Source organism: Coregonus lavaretus (assembly GCF_964263955.1).
Source record: "Coregonus lavaretus genome assembly, chromosome: 39".
Classification (NCBI taxonomy): domain Eukaryota; kingdom Metazoa; phylum Chordata; class Actinopteri; order Salmoniformes; family Salmonidae; genus Coregonus; species Coregonus lavaretus.
In genome coordinates this window covers 2055681-2072850 of record NC_140026.1, presented here as the reverse complement: position 1 = coordinate 2072850, position 17170 = coordinate 2055681, and the positions used below count along the sequence as shown (strand labels likewise).

The following is a 17170-nucleotide window of genomic DNA, read 5'->3' as shown; positions in this document are numbered from 1 at the left end:
CGTCCGTCTGTCTATATCTGTACGATCTCACAGTATAGGGGCCCCGTGTAGCTCAGTTGATAGAGCATGGCGCTTGCAACGCCATGGTTGTGGGTTCGATTCCCACGGGGGGGGGGGCAGTATGGAATAAAAAATAAAAATGTATGCACTCACTCTGGATAAGAGCGTCTGCTAAAATGACTAAAATGTAAAAATGTAAAGCTTTTTTTTTTTTCCTATTTGTTTTTTTTACTACCGTTGTCTGTCTTAACTGGCCAATCAGAGTTGGTTGTGGTTGTGTTGCCATGGTGTTGCTAATATAACTCCTCTTTTTGACAATCGGATGTTACGGCGACGCTATGAAACGTTCTAGAATCCTTCTCAGAACCTTCCTTCAGCGTTAATGGTTGGGTGTTTTGGGTGGGAGGGACTGGCTGCAAAATAACATGTCCGTAATCTCAGTGGATGTAGTCTCAATGGCACCCTATTCCCTATATAGTGCACTACTTTAGACCAGAGAATGGCACCCTATTCCCTATATAGTGCACTACTTTAGACCAGAGAATGGCACCCTATTCCCTATATAGTGCACTACTTTAGACCAGAGAATGGCTCCCTATTCCCTATATAGTGCACTACTTTAGACCAGAGAATGGCACCCTATTCCCTATATAGTGCACTACTTTAGACCAGAGAATGGCACCCTATTCCCTATATAGTGCACTACTTTAGACCAGAGAATAGCACCCTATTCCCTATATAGTGCACTACTTTAGACCAGAGAATGGCACCCTATTCCCTATATAGTGCACTACTTTAGACCAGAGAATGGCACCCTATTCCCTATATAGTGCACTACTTTTGACCCCAGAGCCCTATGGATCCTGAATAGGGAATATTTGGATGCAGACTGACTGAGTGTTTTTGACGGGAAAGAGAAATGGAGTTCTCTTATTTTGATAAAAAGGTAAAATGATTTATTTTTGTAACAACGCAAAGAGAGAGGGGGAACACAGTGTTACTGACCCTGAAACAAACAGCTCGAGGATGAATCAATAACAGGGATTCTGAATCGAATAGACAAACGGCCGAAAACAATTCATGTTTGTAGATAAATATCTGAGCAGCTCCATAGACATACGGCTCCTTAGGAATGTCTTGTCTTTCTAAACAGCTGTTAGCTCCTCTGTTCTCTATTCTAATTACCTCACCCCCACCCCCCCTCCCCCCTCCCTCTAATTCTCTCCTCCATCAAGTATGCACTTGTTCACTCCCCTCAGGGTTCTGAAAGTATTGGAAGGGGTTGGTAGTAGTTTCCACTGAGAGGAATGGGGACGTTTCCATCGTATTTCTAGCATGAATTCATTACTTTCAGATCCATGAGGGGGAGTGAGCAAGTGCACACTTCCAGGGGGTTAAAATGTATAGAATTGGGAGGCATCCCTAGGGTCACTCATATAAAGGGAGAGGATCGTCCAACCACGTCAAGGCTCTCTGCAATCTGATAGGCTGAGAGTTAGCCCCCCCCCCCCCCCCCCCCCCCCCATGGTGTTCGTAACCATGGTAATGGCATGGTTGTTGTTTCGGGGAATCCAGAACATCCAGAATGAGTAGTATGGGTGTTTTCTCTCTCTCTCTCACACACAGGATATGTGTATATAATATTTGCCAGATGTGGGGTATTTTTGATTGTCTGTAAAATGTTGCACGTGTTCCAATAAATGTTATTGCATGTTTTTTTTCCACATCTCTTTTAATGAATAAATCCTTAGCGAGACTTTACATTACAGACCAACATGAATAAATCCTTAGCGAGACTTTACATTACAGACTAACATGAATAAATCCTTAGCGAGACTTTACATTACAGACTAACATGAATAAATCCTTAGCGAGACTTTACATTACAGACCAACATGAATAAATCCTTAGCGAGACTTTACATTACAGACTAACATGAATAAATCCTTAGCGAGACTTTACATTACAGACTAACATGAATAAATCCTTAGCGAGACTTTACATTACAGAACAACATGAATAAATCCTTAGCGAGACTTTACATTACAGACTAACATGAATAAACCCTTAGCGAGACTTTACATTACAGACTAACATGAATAAACCCTTAGCGAGACTTTACATTACAGACTAACATGAATAAATCCTTAGCGAGACTTTACATTACAGACTAACATGAATAAACCCTTAGCGAGACTTTACATTACAGACTAACATGAATAAATCCTTAGCGAGACTTTACATTACAGACTAACATGAATAAATCCTTAGCGAGACTTTACATTACAGACTAACATGAATAAATCCTTAGCGAGACTTTACATTACAGACTAACATGAATAAATCCTTAGCGAGACTTTACAGAACAACATGGAAGGACAGTACAAGCAATATGAGGCTGGTTTCCAAAAGACAGAAGTTCGGCCTAGTCCTGGTCTAAAAAAACATTCCATTGAAAGCAAAGTCCAGGACTTTATCAGAAACCAGCCCATAGTCGCAATACTACATGTTGTTGTTTTCCCCTGGCATCCTTTACAACATGGCTTCCTTCACACAACAGGAAATGTAGCCTTTATGGAAATATCATCACTCCCCACCTGTAACACATTACTGTGTGCATGCGTGCTTTCCTTAGTGTGTGTCTGCGTGTGTTTAATGATCGTAACAGTCCTCTCCCGTGAGAGCTGTTTACCCCAACACGTGTTTGGAGTGTCAGTCCAACTGAACACTGTGTACATAGTTTAGCATGCTGCCCATACTAGTGGGGGCTTCTACCTCAAAACACTGCAATATGTTTACTGAACTACACAACGACTGGAAAAGATGGAATTCTAAAGTGACTAAGATGGTAAAATAATAACCATGGTTACCAGTAAAACATTCTAAACTGTTGGAAAGTAAAATATGAAAATGATTGATTAAAACAAACATTTGTTGTTCAGGACACAGAAAGGCTGGATGTTCTGGTAGGTAGGCCTGCTGACCTCACCGCGTGAAAGGGTAGGAGGAGCTGAGAGAGAGTGAGTTAGCATGTTTCTATAGGTTCACAATAGGTTCAGGGTCAGTTAGCATGTTTCTATAGGTTCACAATAGGTTCAGGGTCAGTTAGCATGTTTCTATAGGTTCAGGGTCAGTTAGCATGTTTCTATAGGTTCACAATAGGTTCAGGGTCAGTTAGCATGTTTCTATAGGTTCACAATAGGTTCAGGGTCAGTTAGCATGTTTCTATAGGTTCAGGGTCAGTTAGCATGTTTCTATAGGTTCCGGTTCAGTTAGCATGTTTCTATAGGTTCAGGGTCAGTTAGCATGTTTCTATAGGTTCAGGGTCAGTTAGCATGTTTCTATAGGTTCAGGGTCAGTTAGCATGTTAGAATGTCTCACCTCGTACGCTGACCTCTGCTGGCCTCAGCAAACTTGTGTCTGAACAGAAAGCTTGCCAGAGCATCTGCCACCTGCAAAACAGACAACATGCATGTTGGTGTGTGTGTGTGTGAGTGTGTGTGTGTGTGTGTGTGTGTGTTGGTGTGTGTGTGTGTGTGTGTGTGTGTGTGTGTGTGTGTGTGTGTGTGTGTGTGTGTGTGTGTGTGTGTGTGTGTGTGTGTGTGTGTGTGTGTGTGTGTGTGTGTGTGTGTGTGTGCGTGCGTGCGTGCGTGCGTGTCTTACTTTGTCTGGTGTGTCCTCGTGCACAGCATGGCCACTAGGGGGCAGCACCTGCATCATGAATTTCCCTGAGGAGAACAACATAACAGGTGGTCTTCAGTCTGACAACACACTCACACTCACACACACAGTCTTGTATAACTAACCTTGTGGGGACACACAATTCAGTCCCATTCAAAATCCTATTTTCCCTAACCCTAACCTTAAACCTCACCCTAATCTTAACGTGAAAACCTAACCCTTAAGCCTAACCCTAAAACCTAACCCTAGCTCCAAACCCTAACCCTAAACCTAACCCTAGCTCCAAACCCTAACCCTAAACCTAACCCTAGCTCCAAACCCTAACCCTAAACCTAACCCTAGCTCCAAACCCTAACCCTAAACCTAACCCTAGCTCCAAACCCTAACCCTAAACCTAACCCTAGCTCCAAACCCTAACCCTAAACCTAACCCTAGCTCCAAACCCTAAACCTAATTCCAACCCTAACAGTAATTTTAACCTTAACCCTAAACCCCCTAGAAATAGCCTTTGACCTTGCGGGGACTAACAAAATGTCCCCAGTTGGTCACATTGTTGTTTGTTTACTATTCTTGTGGGAACTTCTGGTCTTCAAGAATAGTTAAACACATCCACACACACACACACACACACTGTGGCTGTCAGTTTCAGCATGCTAGAGTGGTAGACAACAGTCAACTGTGTAGACCTACCCTGCATTTGGCCTATAGTCAGGTCCCTGTCCAGACGATCTACACCTGAAGACAAACAAATCATGCATCATGATTTATACAGACACACACACACACACACACACACACACACACACACACACACACACACACACACATATATAAATAAACACATGCACACAGAGACATACCAATGACACCAGTTCGCCTGACTCTGGGGAAGTTGATAAAGGGCTTCATTGTCAAAATCTGCACTATCACTTTAAGATTCTAGGTATATGACCTATGGTCAAGGTGCAGCCAAAATGAGAAATACAGGATTGACAAATACAGGCACGATTAGAATACAACACGATTCCCGCTTATGGAGTAGGACCTGGGGTAAAGTAAGGGTAAATTAGACTGTAGTGTTATGAACCTGGGGTAAAGTAAGGGTAAATTAGACTGTAGTGTCATGTACCTGGGGTAAAGTAAGGGTAAATTAGACTGTAGTGTTATGTACCTGGGGTAAAGTAAAGGTAAATTAGACTGTAGTGTTATGTACCTGGGGTAAAGTAAGGGTAAATTAGACTGTAGTGTTATGTACCTGGGGTAAAGTAAGGGTAAATTAGACTGTAGTGTTATGTACCTGGGGTAAAGTAAGGGTAAATTAGACTGTAGTGTTATGTACCTGGGGTAAAGTAAGGGTAAATTAGACTGTAGTGTTATGTACCTGGGGTAAAGTAAGGGTAAATTAGACTGTAGTGTTATGTACCTGGGGTAAAGTAAGGGTAAATTAGACTGTAGTGTTATGTACCTGGGGTAAAGTAAGGGTAAATTAGACTGTAGTGTTATGTACCTGGGGTAAAGTAAGGGTAGTAAAATACACTATATTTACATTTTTAGTCATTTAGCAGACGCTCTTATCCAGAGCGACTTACAGGAGCAATTAGGGTTAAGTGCCTTGCTCAAGGGCACATCGACAGATTTTTCACCTAGTCGGCTCGGGGATTAGAACCAGCGACCTTTCGGTTACTGGCACAACGCTCTTAACCACTAAGCTACCTGCAGCCCCCATACAGCAGTATGTGGTCACCCCTTCAAATGAGTGGATTCTTCGAAGTAAGTCGCTTTGGATAAAAGCGTCTGCTAAATGGCATATTATTATTATTATTCTATTTCAGCCACGCCCGTTGCTTACAGGTGTATAGAATCAAGCACACAGCCATGCAATCTCCATAGACAAACATTGGCAGTAGAATGACCCGTACTGAAGAGCTCAGTGACTTTCAACGTGGCACCGTCATAGGATGCCACCTTTCCAACAAGTCAGTTCGTCAAATTTCTGCCCTGCTAGAGCTGCCCGGGGTCAACTGTAAGTGCTGTTATTGTGAAGTGGAAACGTCTAGGAGCAACAACGGCTCAGCCCTAAAATGGTAGACCACACAAGCTCACAGAACGGTACCGCCGAGTGCTGAAGCGCGTAACGCATAATAATCATCTGTCCTCCGTTGCAACACTCACTACCGAGTTCCAAACTGCCTCTGGAAGAAACGTCAGCACAATAACTGTTCGTCGGGAGCTTCATGAAATGGGTTTCCATGGCCGAGCAGCCGCACACAAGCCTAAGATCACCATGCGCAATGCCAAGCGTCGGCTGGAGTGGTGTAAAGCTCGCTGCCATTGAACTCTGGAGCAGTGGAAACGCGTTCTCTGGAGTGATGAGTCACGCTTCACCATCTGGCAGTCATGGATGAATCTGTATTTGGCGGATGCCAGGAGAACGCTACCTGCCCCAGTGCATAGTGCCAACTGTAAAGCTTGGTGGAGGAGGAATAATCGTCTGGGGCTGTTTTTCATGGTTCAGGCTAGGCCCCTTAGTTCCAGTGAAGGGAAATCTTAACGCTACAGCATACAATGACGTTCTAGACAATTCTGTGCTTCCAACTTTGTTGCAACAGTTTGGGGAAGGCCCTTTCCTGCTTCAGCATGACAATGCCCCCGTGCACAACGCGAGGTCCATACAGAAATGGTTTGTCGAAGATTGATGTGGAAGAACTTGACTGGCCTGCACAGAGCCCTGACCTCAACCCCATCGAACACCTTTGGAATGAATTGGAACGCTATCTGCGGTCCTAATCGCACAACATCAGTGCCCGACTTCACTAATGCTCTTGTGGCTGAATGGAAGCAAGTCCCCGCAGCAATGTTCCAACATCTAGTGGAAAGCCTTCCGAGAGGAGTGGAGGCTGTTATAGCAGCAAAGGGGGGACCAACTACAATTAGTAGTTTTAGAGAATTAGGCAGTATGTCCAACCGGCCTCACAACCGCAGACCACGTGTCTGCCATCTGCCCAACAATTAGTAGTTTTAGAGAATTAGGCAGTATGTCCAACCGGCCTCACAACCGCAGACCACGTGTAACCATGCCAGCCCAGGACCTCCACATCCAGCTTCTTCACCTGCGGGATCGTCTGAGACCAGCCACCCGGACAGCTGATGAAACTGTGGGTTTTGCACCACCGAAGAATTTCTGCACAAACTGTCAGAAACCGTCTCAGGGAAGCTCATCTGCGTGCTCGTCGTCCTCACCAGGGTCTTGACCTGACTGCAGTTCGGCGTCGTAACCGACTTCAGTGGGCAAATGCTCACCTTCGATGGCCACTGGCACGCTGGAGAAGTGTGCTCTTCACTGATGAATCCCGGTTTTAACTGTACTGGGCAGATGGCAGACAGCGTGTATGGTGTCGTGTGGGTGAGCGGTTTGCTGATGTCAACGTTGTGAACAGAGTGCCCCTTGGTGGCGGTGGGGTTATGGTATGGACAGGCATCAGCTACGGACAACGAACACAATTGCATTTGACCAATACCTTGGCTAGATCCTGAGGCCCATTGTCGTGCCGTTTATCCGCAGCCATCACCTCATGTTTCAGCATTATAACGCACGGCCCCATGTCGCAAGGACCTGTCCACAATTCCTGGAAGCTGAAAATGTCCCAGTTCTTCCATGGCCTGCATACTCACCAGACATGATGTCACCCGTTGAGCATGTTTGGGATGCTCTGGTTCGACGTGTACGACAGCGTGTTCCAGATCCCACCAATATCAAGCAACTACGCACAGCCATTGAAGAGGAGTGGGACAACATTCCACAAGGGGCCACGATCAACAGCCTGATCAACTTTTATGCGAAGGAGATGTGTCGCGCTGCATGAGGCCAAATGGTGGTCACACCAGATACTGACTGGTTTTCTGATCTACACCCCTGCCGAGTGGCGCAGTGGTCTAAGGCACTGCAGCGCAGTGCTAGCTGTGCCACTAGAGATCCTGGTTCGAATCCAGGCTCTGTCGCAGCCGGCCGCGACCGGGAGACCCATGGTGCGGCGCACAATTGGCCCAGCATCGTCCAGGGTAAGGGAGGGAATGGCCGGCAGGGGTGTAGCTCAGTTGGTAGAGCATGGCGTTTGCAACGCCAGGGTTGTGGGTTCGATTCACACGGGGGGCCAGTATGAAAAATAAAATAAATAATGTATGCACTCACAAACTGTAAGTCGCTCTGGATAAGAGCGTCTCCTAAATGACTAAAATGTAAATGTAAGTACCAGGGGTCAAGTAAATATAGTTTAGACTGTAGTGTCCGTAGTTCCTGGTGAAAATGAGGATAGGTTTGTATTGTGACGTACCTGCTAACAGGAGGAGTTTGGGCAGGTTACATCCCAGGAACAGATTAGAGATTCCTCTGAACCATCCGTCCCAGTACTTCTCTGCTTTGGACAGATCTATACGCCAGCTATACACACCCTGGCGACACACCAAAGGGATAAAAACCGTCACCCAGGTTAACTAGAAGAACACACTGAATGCATCTGTCACTTCTGGAGTGCGTAACTGAACAGAAATCTAAATACTGCTTAAGTGCGAGACCTGCGCGACGTGTTCACAGGAGGAGGATTTTACACAGTCCTTGTCGTAAGTGTAGACAACGCTGTGTTGAGAACGGGTCATGAATCATCGTCAACGCCGTGTCGAGAACGGGTCATGAATCATCGTCAACGCTGTGTTGAGAACGGATCATGAATCATCGTCAATGCTGTGTTGAGAACGGATCATGAATCATCGTCAACGCTGTGTTGAGAACGGATCATGAATCATCGTCAACGCTGTGTTGAGAACGGGTCATGAATCATCATCAACGCTGTGTTGAGAACGTGTCATGAATCATCATCAACGCTGTGTTGAGAACGAATCATGAATCATCGTCAACGCCGTGTTGAGAACGGATCATGAATCATCATCAACGCCGTGTTGAGAACGGATCATGAATCATCGTCAACGCTGTGTTGAGAGGACGGATCATGAATCATCATCAACGCCGTGTTGAGAACGGGTCATGAATCATCATCAACGCTGTGTTGAGAGGACGGATCATGAATCATCATCAACGCCGTGTTGAGAACGGGTCATGAATCATCATCAACGCCGTGTTGAGAACGGGTCATGAATCATCATCAACGCCGTGTTGAGAACGGATCATGAATCATCATCAACGCTGTGTTGAGAACGGATCATGAATCATCGTCAACGCTGTGTTGAGAACGGATCATGAATCATCGTCAACGCTGTGTTGAGAACGGATCATGAATCATCATCATCAACGCCGTGTTGAGAACGGATCATGAATCATCATCAACGCTGTGTTTTACATTTTGTCCAGTCTCTGTCCATCAATCTCTCTCTCATGATAAAGTAGAACAACTCTTTAGATGTGAGTTGTAACATTCATATAGAGTATGTAGCTGCTGTGGATTCTACCATGGATATGGACCATGAGACTGGGGTCCTCTGCAGTCCTCTTGGTTCATGCATGAATTGTCAGAATAATTACAGGAAATAAATGTAGCCTGGCTAAGATTGACTGATACTATGTCTGACTGGCAGTCCTTCAGCCATTTGAGAAATGGATGTCTATCCCCTGGTTAGAAAAGCAAAGTCAACATACTTCTTGAACTGTGTATCTGAGAATGGTGGGAATCCAGCGAACTTCTGGAAAGTAGTCAAATCTCTGAAACATAACACCACAGCCTCTGGTCCCATAATAGACAAAATGGAAATGTGGGTTGCTTTTAATAACCATTTTACCTCAGATGGCCATCTATTTGAAATAATAGTTTCTGGAAATGCCTCAGATGGCCAGTAGAGGGAGTCCTTTATTCACCTCAAAACAGACTGGTGAGAATGATGCACTCCCAGACACATTCTCTATTTTCATTTCAACCATTTTATATCCATGATGTACTAAGTGCCTTGCTAAAATCGATGTTAAAAAAAAAAATCCACAGGGACTGATTCTCTTGATCCCTTCTTACTGCAGCTCTCTGCTCCACTTATTGCAGAACAGGGGGTATGAAAAAATAAAAAATAATGTATGCACTAACTAACTGTAAGTCGCTCTGGATAAGAGCGTCTGCTAAATGACTAAAATGTAAATGTAAAATGTAGAACCGTTAACCTATGTTTTTAACTTGACAGTTGTTTCTGGTGTTTTCCCTAAGATCTGGAAAGCGGCACATGTCCTCCCCCTTACACAAAGGAGGAGATCCTTCTGACTTAAATAACTACCGTCCAATTTCCAAATCATCTTGCCTTTCCAAAGTTTTAGAACCCCAACTCTCAGCTAAGAACTATTTAAACTTCTCATTCTATTCTTAATGTGCTTAACCAGTCTGTTTTTATACCTGGACAGCAGCACCGTTTCAGCTGCTACGCTTGTTCTAGATCAGTGGTCACCAACTGATCCATCTCCAAGACATTCCTAGTCGATCACCAAACATTTCTGTAAAACTCCTAACGATAAAGTATTGCGTTCCATGGTAACATTACCAGTAGTCAACTGAACGTAGCCATGGCAACATTACCAGTAGTCAACTGAACACATTCAGTTGACTACTGGTAATGTTACCATGGCTACATTCAGTTGACGACTGGTAATGTTACCATGGCTACGTTCAGTTGACGACTGGTAATGTTACCATGGCTACATTCAGTTGGCTACTGGTAATGTTACCATGGCTACGTTCAGTTGACTACTGGTAATGTTACCATGGCTACGTTCAGTTGACTACTGGTAATGTTACCATGGCTACATTCAGTTGACTACTGGTAATGTTACCATGGCTACATTCAGTTGACTACTGGTAATGTTACCAGGGCTACATTCAGTTGACTACTGGTAATGTTACCATGGCTACGTTCAGTTGACTACTGGTAATGTTACCATGGCTACGTTCAGTTGACTACTGGTAATGTTACCATGGCTACGTTCAGTTGACTACTGGTAATGTTACCATGGCTACATTCAGTTGACTACTGGTAATGTTACCAGGGCTACATTCAGTTGACTACTGGTAATGTTACCATGGCTACGTTCAGTTGACTACTGGTAATGTTACCATGGCTACGTTCAGTTGACTACTGGTAATGTTACCATGGCTACGTTCAGTTGACTACTGGTAATGTTACCATGGCTACATTCAGTTGACTACTGGTAATGTTACCAGGGCTACGTTCAGTTGACTACTGGTAATGTTACCAGGGCAACGTTCAGTTGACTACTGGTAATGTTACCAGGGCTACGTTCAGTTGCAAAACATTCTCCAACGTTGCAGATAGAATTTCCATGAATAGAGCTGACATTAGTCCTTATTAATGTTCTACATAACATATTTCTATCTGCAGGTTCCAAAACATTGCGTCCTGCTGAACGCACCCCAGGTTGTTAGCTAGAACTAGACTGAACAAGGTGTAGCTTAAACAAATGGTTAACGTTCCGGTCCGCAAGTAGAATATTTTTGGACAGCCCACGATATGCTTTATGAATGTAAAATGCATCCCACCACGATATAAATAAAGCGCCGGTATTATGGGTCATGTCTTTTGAACGGTAGCCTATAAGGCCCAGAATCAAGCAGTTGTCTCAAACCTGACTCCGTTACATGGGGCGGCAGGTAGCTTAGTGGTTAAGAGCGTTGTGCCAGTAACCGAAAAGTCGCTGGTTCTAATCCCTGAGCCCACTAGGTGAAAAATTTGCTATTGTTTTTAATTCCGTAAAGCAGCTTGTGTTTCTTAACCAGTCAAAGGGTAGCTAACTAGAAGGCTGGTGGTGACTGGTTAGCTAAGGGGAAGCAAGAGATGTCACCTGCGCGATCTGTATAATCGGAGGCAGAGCCTGTCTGCCCACACATCACCCGTAACTATTTATTGCCTTACCTCCATAACTTGCTACATTTGCACACACTGTATATATATTTTCTGTTGTATTTTTGACTTTATGTTTTTTTACCCCATATGTAACTCTGTGTTGTTTTTATCGCACTGCTTTGCTTTATCTTGGCCAGGTCGCAGTTGTAAATGAGAACCTGTTCTCAACTGGCTTATCTGGTTAAATAAAGGTGAAATAAAATAAATAAATAAATAAAAAGTAACTCCCCAGCTGATGTAGGCAGTGTTCCGGCGTGTTCTTCCCACTGCTGAACAGAACTGCACTGCGCATCTGTGCTGCTAATATTCAATGTGTTTATCACTGAAAAGCTCTCAATCTCTCCAAAAACTATTGTCCAGTCCATTTAGTGGTCAGATTTTAGTCACAGGGATAATATCGTCTCATTTTAGTCCAACTGAAATGAAAAAATATTTTTTGTTTAGCTATAGTTTTTTTTCTGGGTCTATTTAGTCAGTTATAGTCTCATAAATTGCCGCTGAAAAATAGGACGAATATTTTTGTCACTATTTTTGTTGACGAAATTAACACTGCACCGAACTAGGTACGTAAATCCTCTTTTTAGTTTTAAAGCACTTCATTGCTGGCTCCAACTACACAATACTTTACAATTTGATGTTCTGGTGCCTTTCGGGCAATTTAAAATATTGATTGAATATTTGTGTTTGTATTTTACTCGTTTTATATTAGATTAGATTTTTTTGTTTGATTTTGTCTTTTGATAATGTATATTTGCTCCCTTGTGAAAGAGACCCTAGTCTCAATGGGTCCCTAGTCCCCTGTTTAAATACAAGTAAAACAAAAACAAAATGGTGGTTAGTGTGTGTGTGTGTGTGTGTAAAGGACGTTGGTTTCTTACCTCGGGTTCTGGGATGCTCACCTCTGGCGTACCGTCTGGTTTGTCGCTAACGTAGCTCGGGTCAACGTAGATCTCCTCGTTGCCCTCGACGGCTACGTCACTAACAGGGATGGCCTGCTCAGGTGATTCAACAACATCCTCCACCTCTACATGCCTACAGAGGACAGGTGAGAAAATTTTGAGAAGTCTAAATTGGCTCCTTGGAACGTCCGAATCTCACGTCACCCCATTGAAGTTGAAATTTAAAATGGTTAAAGCGGCACTCCAGTCTCCTTTTAACCTGGTTTAACACCTGATTTACTTAAAAGGCACATCTCAATAGGTGGTCCAGGTAAGTCATGACATCACACAAGGGGGAGGGGCTTTCCTCTTTTGTTCTCTATTGCTCCTCTATTGTTCCTCAAGCAAGGGGGGAGGTACAATACATTTGCACACAAAAAAACAACGTATTTTCGCTTTGTCGTTATGGGGTATTGTGTGTAGATTGATGAGGAAAAATCAATTTTAGAATAAGGCTGTAACGTAACAAAATGTGGAAAAAGTCAAGGGGTCTGAATAGTTTCTGAATGCACTGTGTGCGCTGTGTGCGATAGCCTGGGGACGAGGGTAGGGTTTAGGTTTTAGGGTAGGGACGTCCCAAGCACTAACCGAGTTTACATTGAATATGAATGCTGTGCTATTTAGTTTACTGCTTTACAACAACAAGCAACAAGTTGGGTATACTGCAAAGCGGTATCGATAAATTAGCTAGCTAACTTTGATAAACAGAAATTACTACAGATTTTCTGGTTCATTAGGAAAGATTAACTAAGATATGTTTTTTTTTTTTTTTTTTTTTTTTTTGTGGTTGATTGGTTCAATCCGATTTTGTCAAGTTATTTCCGAATATTTAGGTGAGGCAGCTGGCTGAGTAGTATAGTCCTCTGGTTCTATTAGAGAAGGAGTAGCATGGTTTACCTCTTGATCTGTCCCACCATGGATACCCGTGCTGACTCCCGGTTCCTGATCTGGCCGCTCTTAACACTGAAGGAGAGCACACACACACACACACACACACACACACACACACACACACACACACACACACACACACACACACACACACACACACACACACACACACACACAGACACACACACACACAGAGAGAGAGAGAGAACAGAACCTGTTGAGAAAGAGCACTACCAACACTGTGAAACACCTGAAACGTAGCATAGCGTAGCACTCCATGGAACAGACAGATAATAATAATAATAATAATAATAATAATAATAATAATAATAATAATACGTGATAGTTCTATAAACTGTCTTTGAAACACTGCCTAACATTACAGAGTGGTGTGATGCTGAACGCTCCTCACCTCCACTCTATGGCATGGTCGATAGACTCAAAAGACTTGGGTCGTCCTTTCAGGAAGTTCTGCATGCTGTGTAACATCTCCATGGCACTGCCTAGAGAGAGAGAGAGAGAGAGAGATGGTTAACACACACACCCCCCCCCCCCCAACCTTCCACCACGTCTATCACCACCAGCCCTACAGTAGAGGGGAGGAGCATGCTGGAGGCGGTGTGGACTGGGCCCTACCTTCCACCACGTCTATCACCACCAGTCCTACGGTAGTGGGGAGGAGCATGCTGGAGGCGGTGTGGACAGCGATGGCCCCGCCCATACTGTGACCAACCAGGACGATGGGGGGAGGGGCCTCTCCGTAGCACGCTCGCACTACATTGGCCACATCCCTAGGAGGGGCGGGACAAGAGGGACAGGTGAGGTACAGGTGAGAGGCAGAGGAACAGAACGTTATTTCCTCATGTTTTACAGGTGTGTATCTTCTTACCTGGACATGGTCTGTGTGGAGAGGTCATCTGACTGGCGTACCTGGGTGGAACCTGGAGAGAGGTAAACAGGTTCTGTAAACATTGGGTTTTAGAGTCTTGATGATATGACCATATAAAAAACCCAATGTGTGCATCCAAAATGGAAATGGCACCTTATTCGCTGAGTAGTGCCCCACAAAGCAAAATAGGGTGGCGTTTCAGATGCAACCGTGGTTCCATCTGAGATTACCTTTCGACCTTTTGCTCTCTGAACTCACCGTGACCCCTGAGGTCCATGGCCAGCACCCTGCAGGTCACCCTGTTGGCTATGGCTGTCTGGAGACCGAAGAGACGGCGCGACAGATAAACAAGGAAACAGGAAATTACAACAGGAAGGGAAAATCTAAAACGCCGGTCAGGAGATGAGGATAGGAGTTTATAGATGATGTGTAGCCAGCATGGACAATTTAGACAGAAACGAAAGAAAACATACGTTATTTTTTTTTTTACAGGAAATGGAAAGTGTGTAACAGCATTGATGATGGATATATTGTATAGACAGTTTAGAGTAATGGACTGATCCCTGTGGAACGCAGTATGCGTGAACATTGTTCGCGCCGAGCCGTAGATAGTATAGATGAACCTCACAGTGAAGACGGCCCAAGACAGGGCAGAGTGTCCTCCTCCGTGCAGTAGGACCAGGAGAGGTCCATCAGAACCGTTCCTGTAGACCCTGAACACATCTCTGGTCTCTGACGGTCCTACTGAGATGTCCTCTGATTGGTCGAAATACTGCCTCCACGACACCGCTGAGTAGCTGGTGGAGGAGAATACACAGAGTTAGCGTGTGTGTGGGGGGGATGGGGTAGTGTGTGTGTGTGTGGGGGGGGGGGGTAGTGTGTGTGTGTCAAATTTTAATTTTATTCGTCACATGCGCCAAATACAACAGGTGTTGACTTTCTAACATAGTTCAAAATGAGCTAAATAAAAAAAGTTAATATTAACACATTGCCATACACCACTATGTGTGTGTAGTCTGTCTGTGAAATGTGGATCTGATATGATCGATTGTCAATGACTCTTACAAGAACCAATTTCAAAGACGGCTTTCTGCCAGTGATTCTATCCCACTCTAGAACGCAGACAGAACCCTCTAGAGTAGAACACTAGACTAGAACACTAGACAGAACACACTAGATTAAAACAGAACACTACACTAGAACATAGACAGAGCCCTCTAGAACACAGAACACCAGACCAGAACATAGACAGAACCCTCTAGAACACAGAACACAGAACACTAGACCAGAACATAGACAGAGCCCTCTAGAACACAGAACACTAGACCAGAACATAGACAGAACCCTCTAGAACACAGAACACTAGACCAGAACATAGACAGAACCCTCTAGAACACAGAACACTAGACCAGAACATAGACAGAGCCCTCTAGAACACAGAACACTAGACCAGAACATAGACAGAACCCTCTAGAACACAGAACACTAGACCAGAACATAGACAGAACCCTCTAGAACACAGAACACTAGAACACACAACAGAACACTCAATATTAAAACAACTGAACACTAGAACAGGGTTTCCCAAACTGGGAGCACGTTTTGGTTTTTTCACTAGCACTACAAAGCTGATTCAAATAACCAACTCATCAAGCTTTGATGATTTTATCAGCTGTGTAGTGATAGGGCAAAACCCAGGACCTAGTTTGGGAAACCCTGGACTAGAACACAGACAGAACACTCAGATTAAAACAACTGAACACTCTAGAACACAAAACACACTAGACTAGAACACTCAGGAAACAGAACACTATAGAACACAAAACACACTAGACTAGAACACTCAGGAAACAGAACACTTTATAACACAGAACACTCTAGATTAGAACAAAGACAGAACCCTCTAGAATATAGAATATAACTCGCTTCTCTGTGTCGAAGCTGTCCTCCCACATTCTCCTGGGTGGCAGTGGACAGGTGTCGGGCTCAGCCTCTGGCCGGGGGTCCTCAGGTACCTTCAGGGGATGTTCTCCAGGAAGCTGGGGCTCTGCCACAGGTACTGTAGGGTCTGCAGCAGGGCGTGGTAGCTGGGGGTAATCTGCCGGCTGTGGGGCTCCTAGACCCAGAGAACCAGTCTCCACCTCACTGCGTACCTCTGCCATCGACCAAATCACATCTAACCGTGTGGCACGAAGCCTAAGTACACACCAAGTGCACTACAAGTGCCTGACAGGACAATGCATGGTCCGCGTCCCAAACAGCAACTACTTCCCTATATAGTGCACTACTTTTGACCAGGGTCATCGGGTCAAGTAGAGCATTACATAGGAGAGTAGTGCACTATATAGGGAATAGGCTAACATTTGGGATGCATTCCTAGACAGATGGTGCAGACAGGTAGCATCTGGGATAGAGCGTCCTATTGGTTAAGGGCCCTGGGGAGGGTGTGACTTAGGTGACAGCTGACCAATGGTGAACGTCCATGACGGTATGAAGTGCTGGGAGAGAATTCTGGAACTAAGGGATGATTTTAGAATCTAACGTTTGGGAATTAAAGGGGAAATCAGCAGTTATTACATCTATGTTTTGATTTATAAATGAATGATATGTACCCATTGATTCTTGAAGAATTTAACTTATAAATGCCTCTTGAGCTTAGTTCAACTGTCGTCCCCCATCAGAACCCCAAATGGAAGCTTGTTTAACGCCAATGTTTGTAAAGAAATTAAATGTAAACAAACACTATATAGCTTCAAAACATGGTTAAATGATCGATAAGAAAAAATTTTGGGGGGTGCTTTTATTTGTCCCATTTCATTTTTTTGCATATCCCAACTCCCCCTTCGGGAAGTGGGGTCAAAGTCAG

At 44.3% G+C, this 17170-nt stretch overlaps 1 protein-coding gene across 1 annotated transcript; it reads right to left on the bottom strand.

Annotated features, from left to right (window-relative positions):
* Window positions 1-2985: 2985 nt before the first annotated feature.
* LOC311112806 (protein phosphatase methylesterase 1-like) lies at window positions 2986-16466 on the bottom strand (the record flags this gene model as incomplete). The annotated part of the gene is made up of 13 exons (XM_084155943.1): window positions 2986-3010; window positions 3382-3452; window positions 3664-3728; window positions 4372-4416; window positions 8013-8130; window positions 12465-12618; window positions 13422-13487; window positions 13828-13918; window positions 14052-14206; window positions 14305-14356; window positions 14563-14620; window positions 14933-15101; window positions 16231-16466. 13 exons carry the CDS (start codon window positions 16464-16466, stop codon window positions 2986-2988), a joined length of 1305 nt encoding a protein of 434 aa, XP_084012069.1.
* Window positions 16467-17170: the final 704 nt, after the last annotated feature.